Source organism: Myotis brandtii, unplaced genomic scaffold (assembly GCF_000412655.1).
Source record: "Myotis brandtii unplaced genomic scaffold, ASM41265v1 scaffold235, whole genome shotgun sequence".
Taxonomy (NCBI): domain Eukaryota; kingdom Metazoa; phylum Chordata; class Mammalia; order Chiroptera; family Vespertilionidae; genus Myotis; species Myotis brandtii.
The window spans coordinates 1,028,091-1,040,686 of record NW_005358857.1 but is presented as its reverse complement, the minus strand read 5'-3'; the positions used below and the strand labels follow the sequence as shown (position 1 = coordinate 1,040,686).

The 12,596-nt window shown below is 49.7% G+C and overlaps 1 protein-coding gene across 1 annotated transcript in view; it reads right to left on the bottom strand.

Moving 5' to 3' along the window:
• The window catches only part of LOC102253684 (chromosome unknown open reading frame, human C1orf228), a 37,552-nt gene that overhangs the window by 1,433 nt on the left and 23,523 nt on the right, over positions 1-12,596 (bottom strand). Inside the window, exons 7-9 of the mRNA XM_014540020.1 lie at positions 12,470-12,554; positions 142-267; positions 5-57 (exon numbers count right to left, since the gene is read on the bottom strand). Of these exons, the coding sequence (XP_014395506.1) occupies positions 5-57; positions 142-267; positions 12,470-12,554 (264 nt within the window). The remainder of the gene's footprint in view (positions 1-4; positions 58-141; positions 268-12,469; positions 12,555-12,596) is intronic.

The window sequence follows — 12,596 nt, the reverse complement described above, 5'->3', positions numbered from 1 at the left end:
ACGCGGGCAGGTGGGCGGCGGGCTGGTGGGGGCTGGTGAGCTGCAGGACCGTAGAGTCTAGTGGAGGGGCGGCTGTGAGGCGGGGCTCCTGCTCTCGCCGGGTGGCCCCCCCCCCCCCCCCTCGGTCCCAGCGATCCCTACCGCTCAGGATCTTGGGCTGCAGTTCGCTGGTCTCCGGGATGGGTGGGGTCAACAGGTCCACGAGGCCGATGAGCAGCGCCTCGTACACGTCGTCGTAGTTGACCAGGTCCTTGATCAGCTCGATGGCTGGGGGAGGGCAGAGGCGATGCAGAAGCCTGCCTCCAACACTCTCCACCCCCAGCCAGGAAGCAAAGAGCTCCTTGAACCACGTTGCTTTGCTTTACCTCATCCTCTTCACTGACCTTTCCTGACCTTTCCTGGCCAGCACTGCACCGGGTGTGGGGAGAGCTGGGCAGAGGACACCTCGGTCCTGCCTTCTTGGAGCTCTTGGTTATAGCGGAGGAGGGGGAGCTCTCCCCCTACACCCCTACCAGCCATAAGCTGGGGTGGGGACTGGGGGGCAGGGTTGGGTGATGAGCCCATCCATCCTGGAGGCTTGGAGGAACGCAGGAGGATTCATGCAGGAGGGAAGGGCTGGGTTTTCAAAGGGAGACAAGGGGTGAGGAGGAGACAGCAGGTGGGTGGGGATGTGTGGCAGAAAGTGAAAAAGGGGTGCAGGCAAGGTGGACAGCAGTTTGGAGAAACGTTCGTTTCCGATGGACCATTATCGAGCCCTTCTTTGCCTTGGTTGTGTGCTGAGGGCAGTGAGATTCGCTTTGCAATAACACTATGCCTGTTAACCCCATTTTACACGGAGGAATGAGGCTCAGAGAGGTACAGCACTTTGCCTAAGGTACCACAGCTAGGAGGCGGTGGGAGCAACAGGAAGGAGAGATTTGGTTAGGAGGGAGGAGGCAATTAGAATGTATTGAAGGAGTTTTCTGTAGGTGTTTTCCAGTTATTCATTCCTCCCAACGTTCACTCAGCTTGTAGAATACCTATTGTCACAGTATGGTAAGGAGCCTGTGAAAGGGGTCAGTAGGCTGTGGGCGTGCCTGGGGAGATGTAGAGAGAGGAACCAGAGAGGCAGAGCTGGAATGGGCAGGTTGAGATGGTACATGTTAACCGTGGTAAATGTTACTCTAAACACATGTGCTGGCTGCACGGGACAGGACTTAGAGATGCGCTGTCCCAGCATAGGAGCCGTGTGGGGCCTCTCCCTCCATTTACTCCTGGCAGAGCAGATTTAGGATAATTTGTTATCTCCCCGATTAGCTCTTTTGCATACCAGAATGCCATGTAGACACAGAACTGCTATATTAACAGTGTTATCTGTTTGAATCATAGAAATTGACCTTTTAGTTCTCTGTCAGTAAGAACATGTTTGGAATAATTCTTTGCAATGTGAGAAAAGCCTCCAGTTGCTCTAATTTTCTTTTTTTTAAATCCTCACAGTTTTTATTGATTTTTTAGAAAAAGAGGAAGGGAGAGAAAGTAACATCAATGTGAGAGAGAAATATTGATCAGTTGCTTCCCCTATCTGCCCTGACTGGGGATCGATCCACAACCTGGGTATGTGCCTTAACCAGGAAGTGAACCCACAACCTTTTGGTGTACAGGAGGATGTTCCAACCAACTGAGCCACCCGGCCAGCGCTAATTTGGTTTGGTTCTAACTTGGAATCACAGAGCCACAATACTGTGGAGGGAAAGGGACCAGCACACCACGCCTCCCTGCCACCCCCAAACACTCTCCCACCTGCACAGTAATGCGCCTGGGACGCCTCTGCCTGGACTGGCTGGTATCTGAACCCCCCCCCCCGCCCTCCCCCCATCCTTCTCCCCTGTTCTTATTGTTTGGTTGTGACACCTTTTCTTCCTTGCTCCTGAATGAGTGCAGCTTGGGTTTTAGGTCTGAGTGGTTGGCTCCTCACACCCAACACACTGGGCCTTGTCAGCTGCAGGTCGACTCTCAGGAGTGGTTGGGCTCGTCCCGGGCACAGGCTGGTAGCACCTTAGTGCGAGGACGCGGCAGGAACAGTGCCAGCCTGTGCCTCAGAGAGCTCTTCCTGCCGCTGGACATGGCTCATGGACATTCAGGGGAGGAGTGAACGGGTGGGGGCATTTTATGAAGTTTCCCTGACCCCAAACGGCATTCTCTGCCCACGTAGGACCCAGTACTCCAGGAGACAAATGTCTGGTTCTGCCTATTCACTTTACACTAAATGCTTGATCCTTCATTGATTATGTATCTGCAACACTTGGAGCTCCTCAGAAAAATGAAGATTTATTCACTGAGTCATCTCTGATTGAGTTAAAATTCATAGCTGTCACTGTTTACACCCAAAGCAAAAGTGCTTGTCCTGCCCAAATATCTCCACAAGAGACACAGCCAGTTACAACTCTCTGCCCTGCGTTAGTGACTAGGCACAGCAGGCTCATGCAGAAAGCAAAGGACAACAGGAGACTGCAACGCCTGTGGTACTGATGACACCCCTGTCCTACACTGAAGCAGTCGCTGATTGGTAATTGGTCAGGAAAATGCCTGACACAGGTTTACTCATGGGTGCATTCATTTATCTAACACATACGTACTGCGCATCTTCTCCGTGTCGGACCCTTGTGCTAGGGCAACGAGGAGGACTAAGGTCCAATCCCTGCCTTCGGGGATGACACATCTAATGGGACACCAGTAAGGAAACTGGCATTTATGATGTTGTGTTATAAGAGCTCTGGGAACATGAAGGAAGCCAGGTTGGTGTCAGAGCATGTGGAGGGGTTGGGGGTTAGAGAATCAGAAGACTTCCTTGGAGAAGGTAACACGTGAGCTGACAAAGCCACAGGGAGAAGGAGGGGACTGGAGTGAAGAATGTGGCAAGTGCCATGCTGCCAAGCGCATGCCACCCTTGTGGCCAGGCAAGCAGGGAGGCCTGGCTGGGACACAGGGCGTTGGTGAGAGCTAAGCTTGTGGAGGGAGGGCAGCCCCAGCTTCTGAGGGTTTTGCACGTGCCAACCACCCTGTAGAGCAGGTGTTTTCTCATCTTTCATTTCAGAGAAAACCAAGATTCCAAATGATTGAGTAACTTGCCCAAGATCAAAAGTTAATAGGTAGTAGAATGACTCTACAGATTCCAAAGCTGATATTTTTAAAAAAAAAAAAATTTTAAAAATTGATTTCAGATAGGAAGGGAGAGGGAGAGAGAGATAGAAACATCAATGATGACAGAGAATCATTGATCAGCCACCTCCTGCACGCCCCCTAGTGGGGATTGAGCCCGAAAGCAGGCATGTGCCCTTGACTAGAATCGAACCCAGGACCCTTCAGTCTGCAGGCTGAGGCTCTACTCACTGAGCCAAACCGGCCGGGGCCAAAGCTCATGTTCGTCACCACTAAACTCTGGTGGAGAACCAGGAAATAGACTGTGTGTGGGCACCATACTGGAGAGATGGAGTTTGGTTTAGAGGTGAGAAATACAAAGACCTGAATTACAGAAGGAGATGGAATGGAGAAGAGGGGACACGTTTGAATGATATTCAGGAGTTAGAGTTGACTGTCTTGTTGGAAGTTGGCCGGAGATGGGATGAAGAAAGAAACGACGATTGCCCACATCTGGGTGTTTTTCCCTGAGGCTGGAACCTTGGAAAAGGAAAGGTTTGGAGCTAGAACACCAGGAGTCCCATTCTGAACATGGTTAGTGACATCCAAGGGGAGAGGTGCGGGAGGCAAATGGAAATACGGGTCTGGAGCTCAGGGGAGAGGTCACTCTGCTCATCACCCATTAAAGGGGAACAATAGTGCCCACCTCATTTGAGGACTAAATGAGTAAGGAGCTAGAGCAGTACTTAGCATTTAGTAAACCCTTTATAAAGTTATCCATGATTGTTTCTGTCATTATAGGTGGTAATTAAAACCATGGCAGTGGACTAGGTACCACAGGAAGAAAAGAAAGAGAAGAGGACCTGGGGTTGGATCCTGCGAGGAAAAGAAAGGGGGTGGTGGGGGAACGGAACGCACAAAGGACTGAGCAGCAGCTTCAGAAAGGCGGGAGGAAGCCAGCAGAGCTGGGTCTGGGAAGGAAGAGAAGAGTATTCAGGAAAGTGGCTGGATCAGGAGAGCTGTTGAGAGATTATGCCCAGTGAGGCCGAGAAGCGCTCGGCAGGGCCCATACCCATTCATTTGACAAATGTCAACTGAGTAGGTGTCAGCTACACCACCAGTGCTGATGGAAGCAGCAGTAAACAGCCCAGGTGTAAGGAGTGGGCCACTGACACTCAGAGGAAACTTTAGTGCAAGAGGAAAGATTCTTCCAATCCAAAGAGGAACTGTGGGACCCACGGCCTGGCAGACTGGGAGAAAGCTTGGCGAGGCAACCACCTGTCCGATAGATGAAGAAACCCAGGGAATCACAGTAAAAGAGGCGACCGAGCTGCGGAAGGAGCCTTAGAAATGGGACTGCGCCTGGGAACCGTGGCTGTGTCATGCAGCCATTGCAAGTCACTCGGCACAGATGAGGTTTGTTTCTCAATACTTTGCTAGCCTGGGAAAACCAGGGTCCAGTTCTTTCTCTTTGCTTCCAGACAAGACTGCCACCTGCTGGCCACCGGCGAGAAGTGCGCTTCAGTTTGAGTCCACACACAGGTTTGCTTCCTGTTCCAGCAGGATAAGTGTGTGTGGCAAGTTGCAATGTTGCAAGGAAGAAACCTGTGTCAGGCATTTTCCTGACCAATTACATTCTGTTTCTTGTTTCTGTACATTTTGCCACCCCTTTCACCACATACTGTTCAACACCCAATGCTGAAACATTAAAATTATAGTTTATGCACTATTTTGTCTTAAAAAGCCAGGCAACAAAGTAATGAATGTTATGTGCTCTGGTGGTATATGAATTGCTATGTGTGTCTTCAATTGATACCTGCTCTTCTGGGCAAGTCTCACACCGAGTCCCACCAGCCTACTGGCCGGCACTTTTTGAACTGCTCCCGACACAGAAGCCAAACATTTCTATACCAGGTGGACAAGGGGAGACAGTACCAGGCCCGGGCAGACACAGAGGCTTGGAAGGCCAGGTAACTGGGATTAGAAACAAAAATTTCCCCGAGGGCTTTCTGTTAAAAAAACAAATGACAACTCTGGAAGACTATATAATCCTATGTAATAAAGAGGGAATATGCAAATTGACCTCATGCAGCCACAAAATGGTGGTGCCCACAGTCAATAAGGAGGGAATATGCTAATTGACCACCCACCCTCAAAGATGGCAGCACCCACAGCCAATAAGGAGGGAATATGCTAATTGACTGCCATGCCCTCAAAGATGGCGGCACCTACAGACACAAGATGGTGGTGCCCAGTCCCCTCAGCCCCACCAGGGTGGCAGGTGTGCGGCAAGGCCGGGCCTGCCCCAAGTGGGCCTGGCCCTGCAACACGCCTGCCTCCGGAGTCCCCCAGTCCCCTCAGTCCCCCAGCCACCCAGGGCTGCCCAAGGTTCAGGTAACCAGGGCCGGCCGAGGCTTGCGCTGCTGGCAGTGGCAGCCACAAGATGGTGGTGCCCAGTCCTCTCAGCCCCCCAGCCGCCCAGGGCCGCTCAAGGCTCAGGTAACCAGAGCCGGCTGAGTCTCTAGTGAAACTTATAAATGCTAAATAAAGTGTAGTTGAGGCCCTGGCTGGGTAGCTCAGTTGATTAGAGTGTCAACCCAATAAGCCAAGGTTGTAGGATGTTTCTCTCTCTCTCCTTCCTCTCTCTCAAATCAGTAAAGTGTTGCAGTTGAAGTGCTCATGTAATTTTGGGGATGCTGTAGCATTGGTGGCTCAGTGGTAGAATTCTCATGTAATTTTAGGGAAATAATATAGCCTTTGAAAATATTCAGCAGATTTTTTTCAGCAGTTTTTATCAGATGGTATGTTCGTTTTAAAATATACTCCTGCCTGGCCAGCATGACTCAGTGGTTGAGCATCGACCTATGACCAGGAGGTCATGGTTCGATTGCTGGTTCAGGGTACATGCCTGGGTTTGTGGGCTCGATCCCCAGTGTGGGGCATGCAGGAGCTCTCTCTCTCATCATTGATGTTTCTATCTCTCTCTCCCTCTCCCTTCTTCTCTGAAATCAATAAAAGTATATTTAAAAAATAAGTGGCTCAGTGATTGAGCTTCGACCCATGAACCAGGAAGTCATGGTTCAATTCCCAGTCAGAGCATATGTTAGGGTTTCAGACTTGATCCCCAGTAGGGGGTGTGCAGGAGGCAGCCCATCCATGATTCTCTGTCATCATTGATGTTTCTATTTCTCCCTCTCCCTTCCTCTCTCTGAAATCAATAAAAACATATTAAAATATTTTTTAAAAAAGAAAAATAAATAAGTATGCTTTACAAAGTTTTTAGTATGTTTTCTTTCAAGAGCTGGAGCTCAATTCTCTTCCCTTTGAGCTGGACTTAGTGACTGGCGTCTAGTGCCCAGAGGAAAACAGTAGTGACAGGTGCAACTTCTGAGATTAGATTATAAACAGCACTGGGGCTTCCATCCTCTGCTCCTTCTGGGACCACTTGCTCTGGGAGAAGCCAGCTGCCATGTTGTGAGGACACTCAAGTAGCCCCATAGAGAGGTCCACGTGGTGAAGAACCAAGGCTTCCGGGCAGCAACCAGCACTAACTGGGCAGGCGTATGAGCGAGCCACACTGGATGCCTCCGGGTGATCGCAGCCCCAGCTGAGCACTTGACTGCAACCTCATGAGACACCCTGAGCCAGAACCGCTCGGTTAAGCTGCTCCCAGATTCCTGACCCACAAAAAGTATGTGAGATAATAAATGTTTATTTTTTTGGCCACTAAGTTTTGGAGTAATTTGTTATATAGCAATATATAGCAAATATAGATGACTGATTTAACAGCTTTTGTACATTTCTGCAAAGTCTGAATATAATGGCTTTCATTTTGTCTTCATAGCAGGTTTTTAAGGAATCTTCATTTGCCTCTGCCCAAGCCCTGTGCAGCTGCAGGGCCAGGGAGTTGGGGCAGGGAGAGGAACCTGGTAGCTGAACTTGCTGGAGGTCATCATACTACTTGGCCTAGACTGCCCATCCTTGAGAAGAGGGGCTGGGGAGGGTGGGGCAGAGAAAGGGAGACAGAGGGCTACAGAAGGGGGCTAATAAAGGACAGAAAGGGGGTACTGAGGGGCAGAGAGAGTTTGAAATCCCTGAGAAATCGGAAGTTTTGGCTTAGGCCCTACCAATACAACCAATTGGAACTGCTATAAACTTTACAAATGTTTAAAGGAAATATGATTTTTCCAGTAAATTGGTAGTTTGGTGAATTGGACATTCAGCAAATTGCTCATTTGGCCAATTGATTTTTGGTAAACATACATTTGGCAAATTAATTTTATAATGATTGGTCTGCTTTTGATGAAATCAAATAGTAATTTTTACGTTCCTAAGATACAATTTATTTGTAAAAGATACTAACATATTTATATACATATGTATATTATTTCAACTCCCCAACAGAATTCATTAATTTGTCCTTCCAAAAAACTTTATGACTTTGAAGTGTCTCTTCTCTAGGGAGGGAGGCGGTGAGCGGGTACTTCTGTGGCTTTAGACAACTTGTCATGATTAAGTCCCTGCGTGCCACAAATTCCTGGAAGAGCAAGCCTCCCTGGGAGGAAACTGCCATTTTTCACTTCACTGCAATTATAAATGGAGATGAATTCCAGGCAGGCCCACTTTGGAGAAGTCCTCCCTTAAATTTTGGCTCGCTTAGGTTAAGTGGGCTCATCATTGAAAGAAATTCTAAAATCTTAGAAGTATCTGAAAACAAAAAACTCTCCGGAATCAGTGGATGAAGACGTCAGTACTTTCTCCCTGGTTATTTCTCCTTCAAAGTGAAGGTCAGACAACAATGGACAGTCAGAATCTCTTGCCGTGGGGATGAGAAAGCCACTGCCTGGTGCACAGGTTTCCTTCTCCACTCTTTTTTTTAATTAAAAAATTTTTTGCTTTGTTATTCCTCACCTGAGGATATTTTCCCCATTGATTTAAAAAAAATATATTTGCATTGATTTCAGAGAGGAAGGGAGAAGAGAGAGATAGAAACATCAATGATGAGAGAGAATCACCCATTGATTTTTAGAGAGAGTAGAAGGAAGGGGGAGAGAGGGAGAGAGGGAGAGAGAGAGAGAGAGAGAGAGACATCGATGTGAGAAACAGTGATTGGTTGCCTCCCGCATGTGCCCTGACTGGGGCTGGGGATCAAACCTGCAACCCAGGTACGTGCCCTTGACCAGGAATCGAACCTGCAACCCTTCAGTGCATAGGCCGAGACTCTAACCACTGAGAACACTGGCCAGGGCTCCTCCAAGCTTTTTTAAGAATCTGAAAGGGCAGGGTGTTTCAGAACCTGTAACACAGAGCTCCCAACCACCCTCCTCCAGGGGCACTGGGACAGGTGTGAGGGAAAGGTAATTTTAGGAAACCCAGCTGAAGTACGCTGACCCAACAGTCTGGTAGAGAAAAAGGAGAAACTAGTAAAAATGGCAAAACCAGCAGGCTGGAGGAGATCTGGAAGTGGTATTACAGAAGCCAAGAGAAGAGAGTGAGTTGCTATTGACCAATGGGTCAGAAGTAAGAGATCGAGCAGGAAGAAAGCTGGAAAATGAGTAGCTGGGAACTTGGGGTCCAGGAGGGGTATGCATCCTCAAACACTGATTGAATTTTACCTTTTTTGGAGGACATGTCTTTGAAATCTCTTTTAATCCACAGATTACCAAGGAGACTTGTAAATACAGAGCACATTTGCATGTCAATGGAGATGGTGCTCCAGAAGGAACGGGAAGGGGGGCTGCGGAGAGAAGTCTGAGAGAACAAGCAGAAGAAGAGGTGATGGAACAGGGACACTGCCATGTCATGGGAAAGAGCAGAGAATACGGGTCAGGCAGGCTGGCAGATATGGAGGCGGGAAGGTGGGGTTCTCAACAGAGAAGGAGGTGAGGCCGTGGTCTGGCTCCTCCACCACTGACACACACGGCTCTGGAAGGAGTCACCAGGCCCCCTCAGCCTCTCCTGGCCCTGTTTTCACAGATTCTGCCTGAGAATCCAGCTTTCCCTGTGGCCTTCCCAGGGGAAGGATGTCACCCCCACTTCCGTGCACACACAGTGTGGGAGGTAGAGTGCACATCCTCCCTTCTCTCCTCCCAAACCATTAATTTTTCTCCTCAGTACAAAGAAAACTCAGAACTCAAGTACTTGGCATAGTACTTGGCACAGCACACATGTTCAATCAATATTTGTTTTTAAAAAACAAGCTAGCAGATAAAGACAGTCTGGAGGCTGGTTCCGGAGGCTCTGTGAGCTCAGCCGGGGAAATGCCCCGAATCGCGAGACTAGCCAGGCCATGGCCTGCAGCTCACTGTGGAAGTGTGTGCGGATTCATGCTCGACGCTGACCACTGACCTCTCAACAGATCGTCCTGCCTGACTTTGATGAAATAAATAGTGTCTTTGAGTGCAAACAAACAAACACACTAACTAACCCTGCCCTTTACGGTCAGTCCATTCAGCTATGCCACCCGCTCCTCTCGGTCACAGGCTTCTCTGTCCTGACTGTTGCCATCACCCTCGGGTAAAGGGAACCTTCATCTGGGTCTTGCAATTTGGCGTCTTCAAACTCAAGAGAGAGTCATGTCTGGCCCTCTCCGCTCACCACTGTTAGAACCACAGCTCAGACCTGTCCGAGCTCCCCTGCCCTGCCCTGCCCTGCCCTGCCTTTGGAGGAGTGTGAGAGGCAGGATACAGTATTCTCTCCTCAACCTCCACGGCTTCGACCGTGTGAAATTGCTCCCTCTAGTGGACAGTCATTCCATCTGCATTCTCTATATTCCGAGTTACAGGAAGACTATTTTGACAGGCCTGGTGAAAAAGAACAATTCATTTATTCAGCAGACATTTCTTGGGCACGTGCTATGAGTTGGGCATTTCTGAAATTATTTTGAGGTACAGAGTTTCACTGTGCCCACATGCGCACACACCAAATAAAAAAGGCAGAGATAAAGCTTCACGCTCTGCCTGCCACAGTGGTCCTTGTCATGAGATAAATGCAGAGGGACTCTAACCTGGGCCCGATATGGGAAGAAGCCGAGCCAGTTCCAACTCAGGAGGGCTTCATCAGCATACATGAAGCTAAGCCACTTTTCATAAATTTATTCAACAAACTTCTACTGAGTACCCATTATGTCCCAGGCCCCGGGCTGGAAAAAGAGATGAGTCGGGCCAAGCCCCTGCCTGAGGTTGCTCACAGGTCTGGGAGCGAAAGGCACATAGGCAAGTGGTCACTAAAGGTGTGCATGCGCAGCACTCCCACCTCCTGCCCTCATTCCTTCAACGAAAGTGGACAGAAGACCTAACGTATGCTGGGGACGACGGGGAGGACATGAGGACAAAAAGGATGACAGGTGCACTGGAATTGTGCAGGCTATGTAAAGGGCAGTTACCATTCTGGAGATAACTGCACCGATGGAGGGGGGTTCGAGGGAGGAGGGCTAAGGGTGGTACTAAGGAAGGAGGGCTGCATTTGGGCAGGGGCGAAAGGCAGGCTGGGGAAGACCTTAGAGCGGAAACGCTTAAGCTGCGAAGTGGTGGCTGAGTGGGAGTGGTCACACTGCCATGGGGAAGTGGGTTGGGGGAGGGAGGTCTCGCTGTCACCCACTTGGGTCTCCTCGGGGTTGTTTGATTAAGCTTCCCAACATTAAGCTGCCCGGTCACTCCCTTGTCCAATGCCAGCGACAACCTTCTGACCTTCACTTAGGTGCCTCTACCACTCCACCCCCTCAACTGGCAACTGCTCCCCAGCTAGGAGAATGCTCCAGCTGGAAATCAATTTCAACACAGCATTATTTCTCAACACACAAGGCCCACGTACCCACACATACCTGCAGGGGTCAAACAAGTACAAAACTGACAGTGCTGCTGAAGGAAAAACACACCTGACATTCTTTCCACATCGCCTCCAAAAAATGATTGATACTGAACGTAAGCCTTCAGACCTTTGTTGATCTTTGACTCTCACTTGCACGCCTGAACCTGAGAACCTGCCTGCTCCTCTGCCCCTCCCAGACGTCTAGGACCTGGGGCTCAGCCTGTCATTCTGGACACAGGAGTCCCGATATGCACGATGCCCAGAACTTTCCTCGCTGTCCTGGCCTCCTCAGCCCTGCCCATTTCCCCTTGCTTATGCCACCTCATTCTCCACACCCAGGCAGCTCTGTCTTGTCCATTCTCTCTCTTTCTGGGGCCCGGTATTCAGCTAGATCAGAACGTTCCCATTTTGTTGTACGGACAATCCAAAAGGCTTCCCAACTGGCCTCCAGCCTCAAGTCTCCCTGTGGCTCTGGCCACCTGGCCGACCACACCCAGGCCTTCTTCCTGACACAGTGCTTTCCCTTGCCGTCCACCTGTTCATGGTCCACTTTTCAATGGCTCCATGCTGCCTACTGGAGAGAGTGCCCACTGCTCCACCTGGGACTCAGGGTGCTCTGTAATCTGGTCCCAGCCTACCTTCCTAGGTCTTCCTAGACCAAGACCTCTACCACACCTCCACCAAATGGTCTACCTGTCACCCCCCACATACGCCTGCTTTTCCCCATGTCTAGGCCTTCATGTGTACCATTCCCTTTTCCGGAATGCCCTCCTCTGCTTCTGTCTACTTTCCTAAATCCTTCCCGTGCTCGAAGACTCACCTCAAACACCACTTTCTCTTGAACCCTCCTGTTGAAAACAGAATCTCCCTCCTCTGAATCACTATGGGAACAGGGAAGGGAGTAACATCCTGCAGACACCTGCCATGTGCTACCGTTAAAACCACATGCTTTGGAGTCAGACAGATCTGGTTTGAATCTGGTTAGCTGGCTAACCTCGGAAAACATAATCTCTCTGTGCTTCAGTGCTTCAGCCTGAAAAACGTAAACATACCTGCCCCCACCATTCATCCATCTGAATATTCAGACACCTAATACGTGCTTGGCCCTGCATTCTTGTGGTTATTTTGAGAGTTCAATGAAATGACGCATGGAAGGTGGCAGGCACACAGGGGTACTCAAGAAGTGAAGACTTACTAAGACTACCATTATCTAGCGTTGTTTCCCAGAAGAAGGACAGTGCGCAGGGTGATTTCTGTTTAGAGGGGAAGCACCACCTAAGACTGGGAACCAGAGCCAGCTCTGGACCCTGGCAAATTCTAAACAACTGTGAAAGCACCATGTGGCTGATTCGAAGTACAGAAGGTGACTGTCATTTTCTGAATGACTTGCCCATCAATCCTGAATCAACATCTTCCATCGGCCAAGGCTCTCCAGAACACTTGACTAGGCTCTTGTGAATAGGAGAGAACTTTTAAGAGAGAAGGTGCCTCGCTCTCACTGCCACCTTCTGTGACATGGGGCTGACCCGGCCGCCTCCCCTACCTTCATACTGGACTTCCAGGTGCATCGTGCGCAGCACGTTCAGCACGCAGTCCACGATGCTGGGGTGTGTGGCTCCGATGATCGACTGGTAAGACAAAAAGGGCAAGGCGGTTACTCTTTACATCTT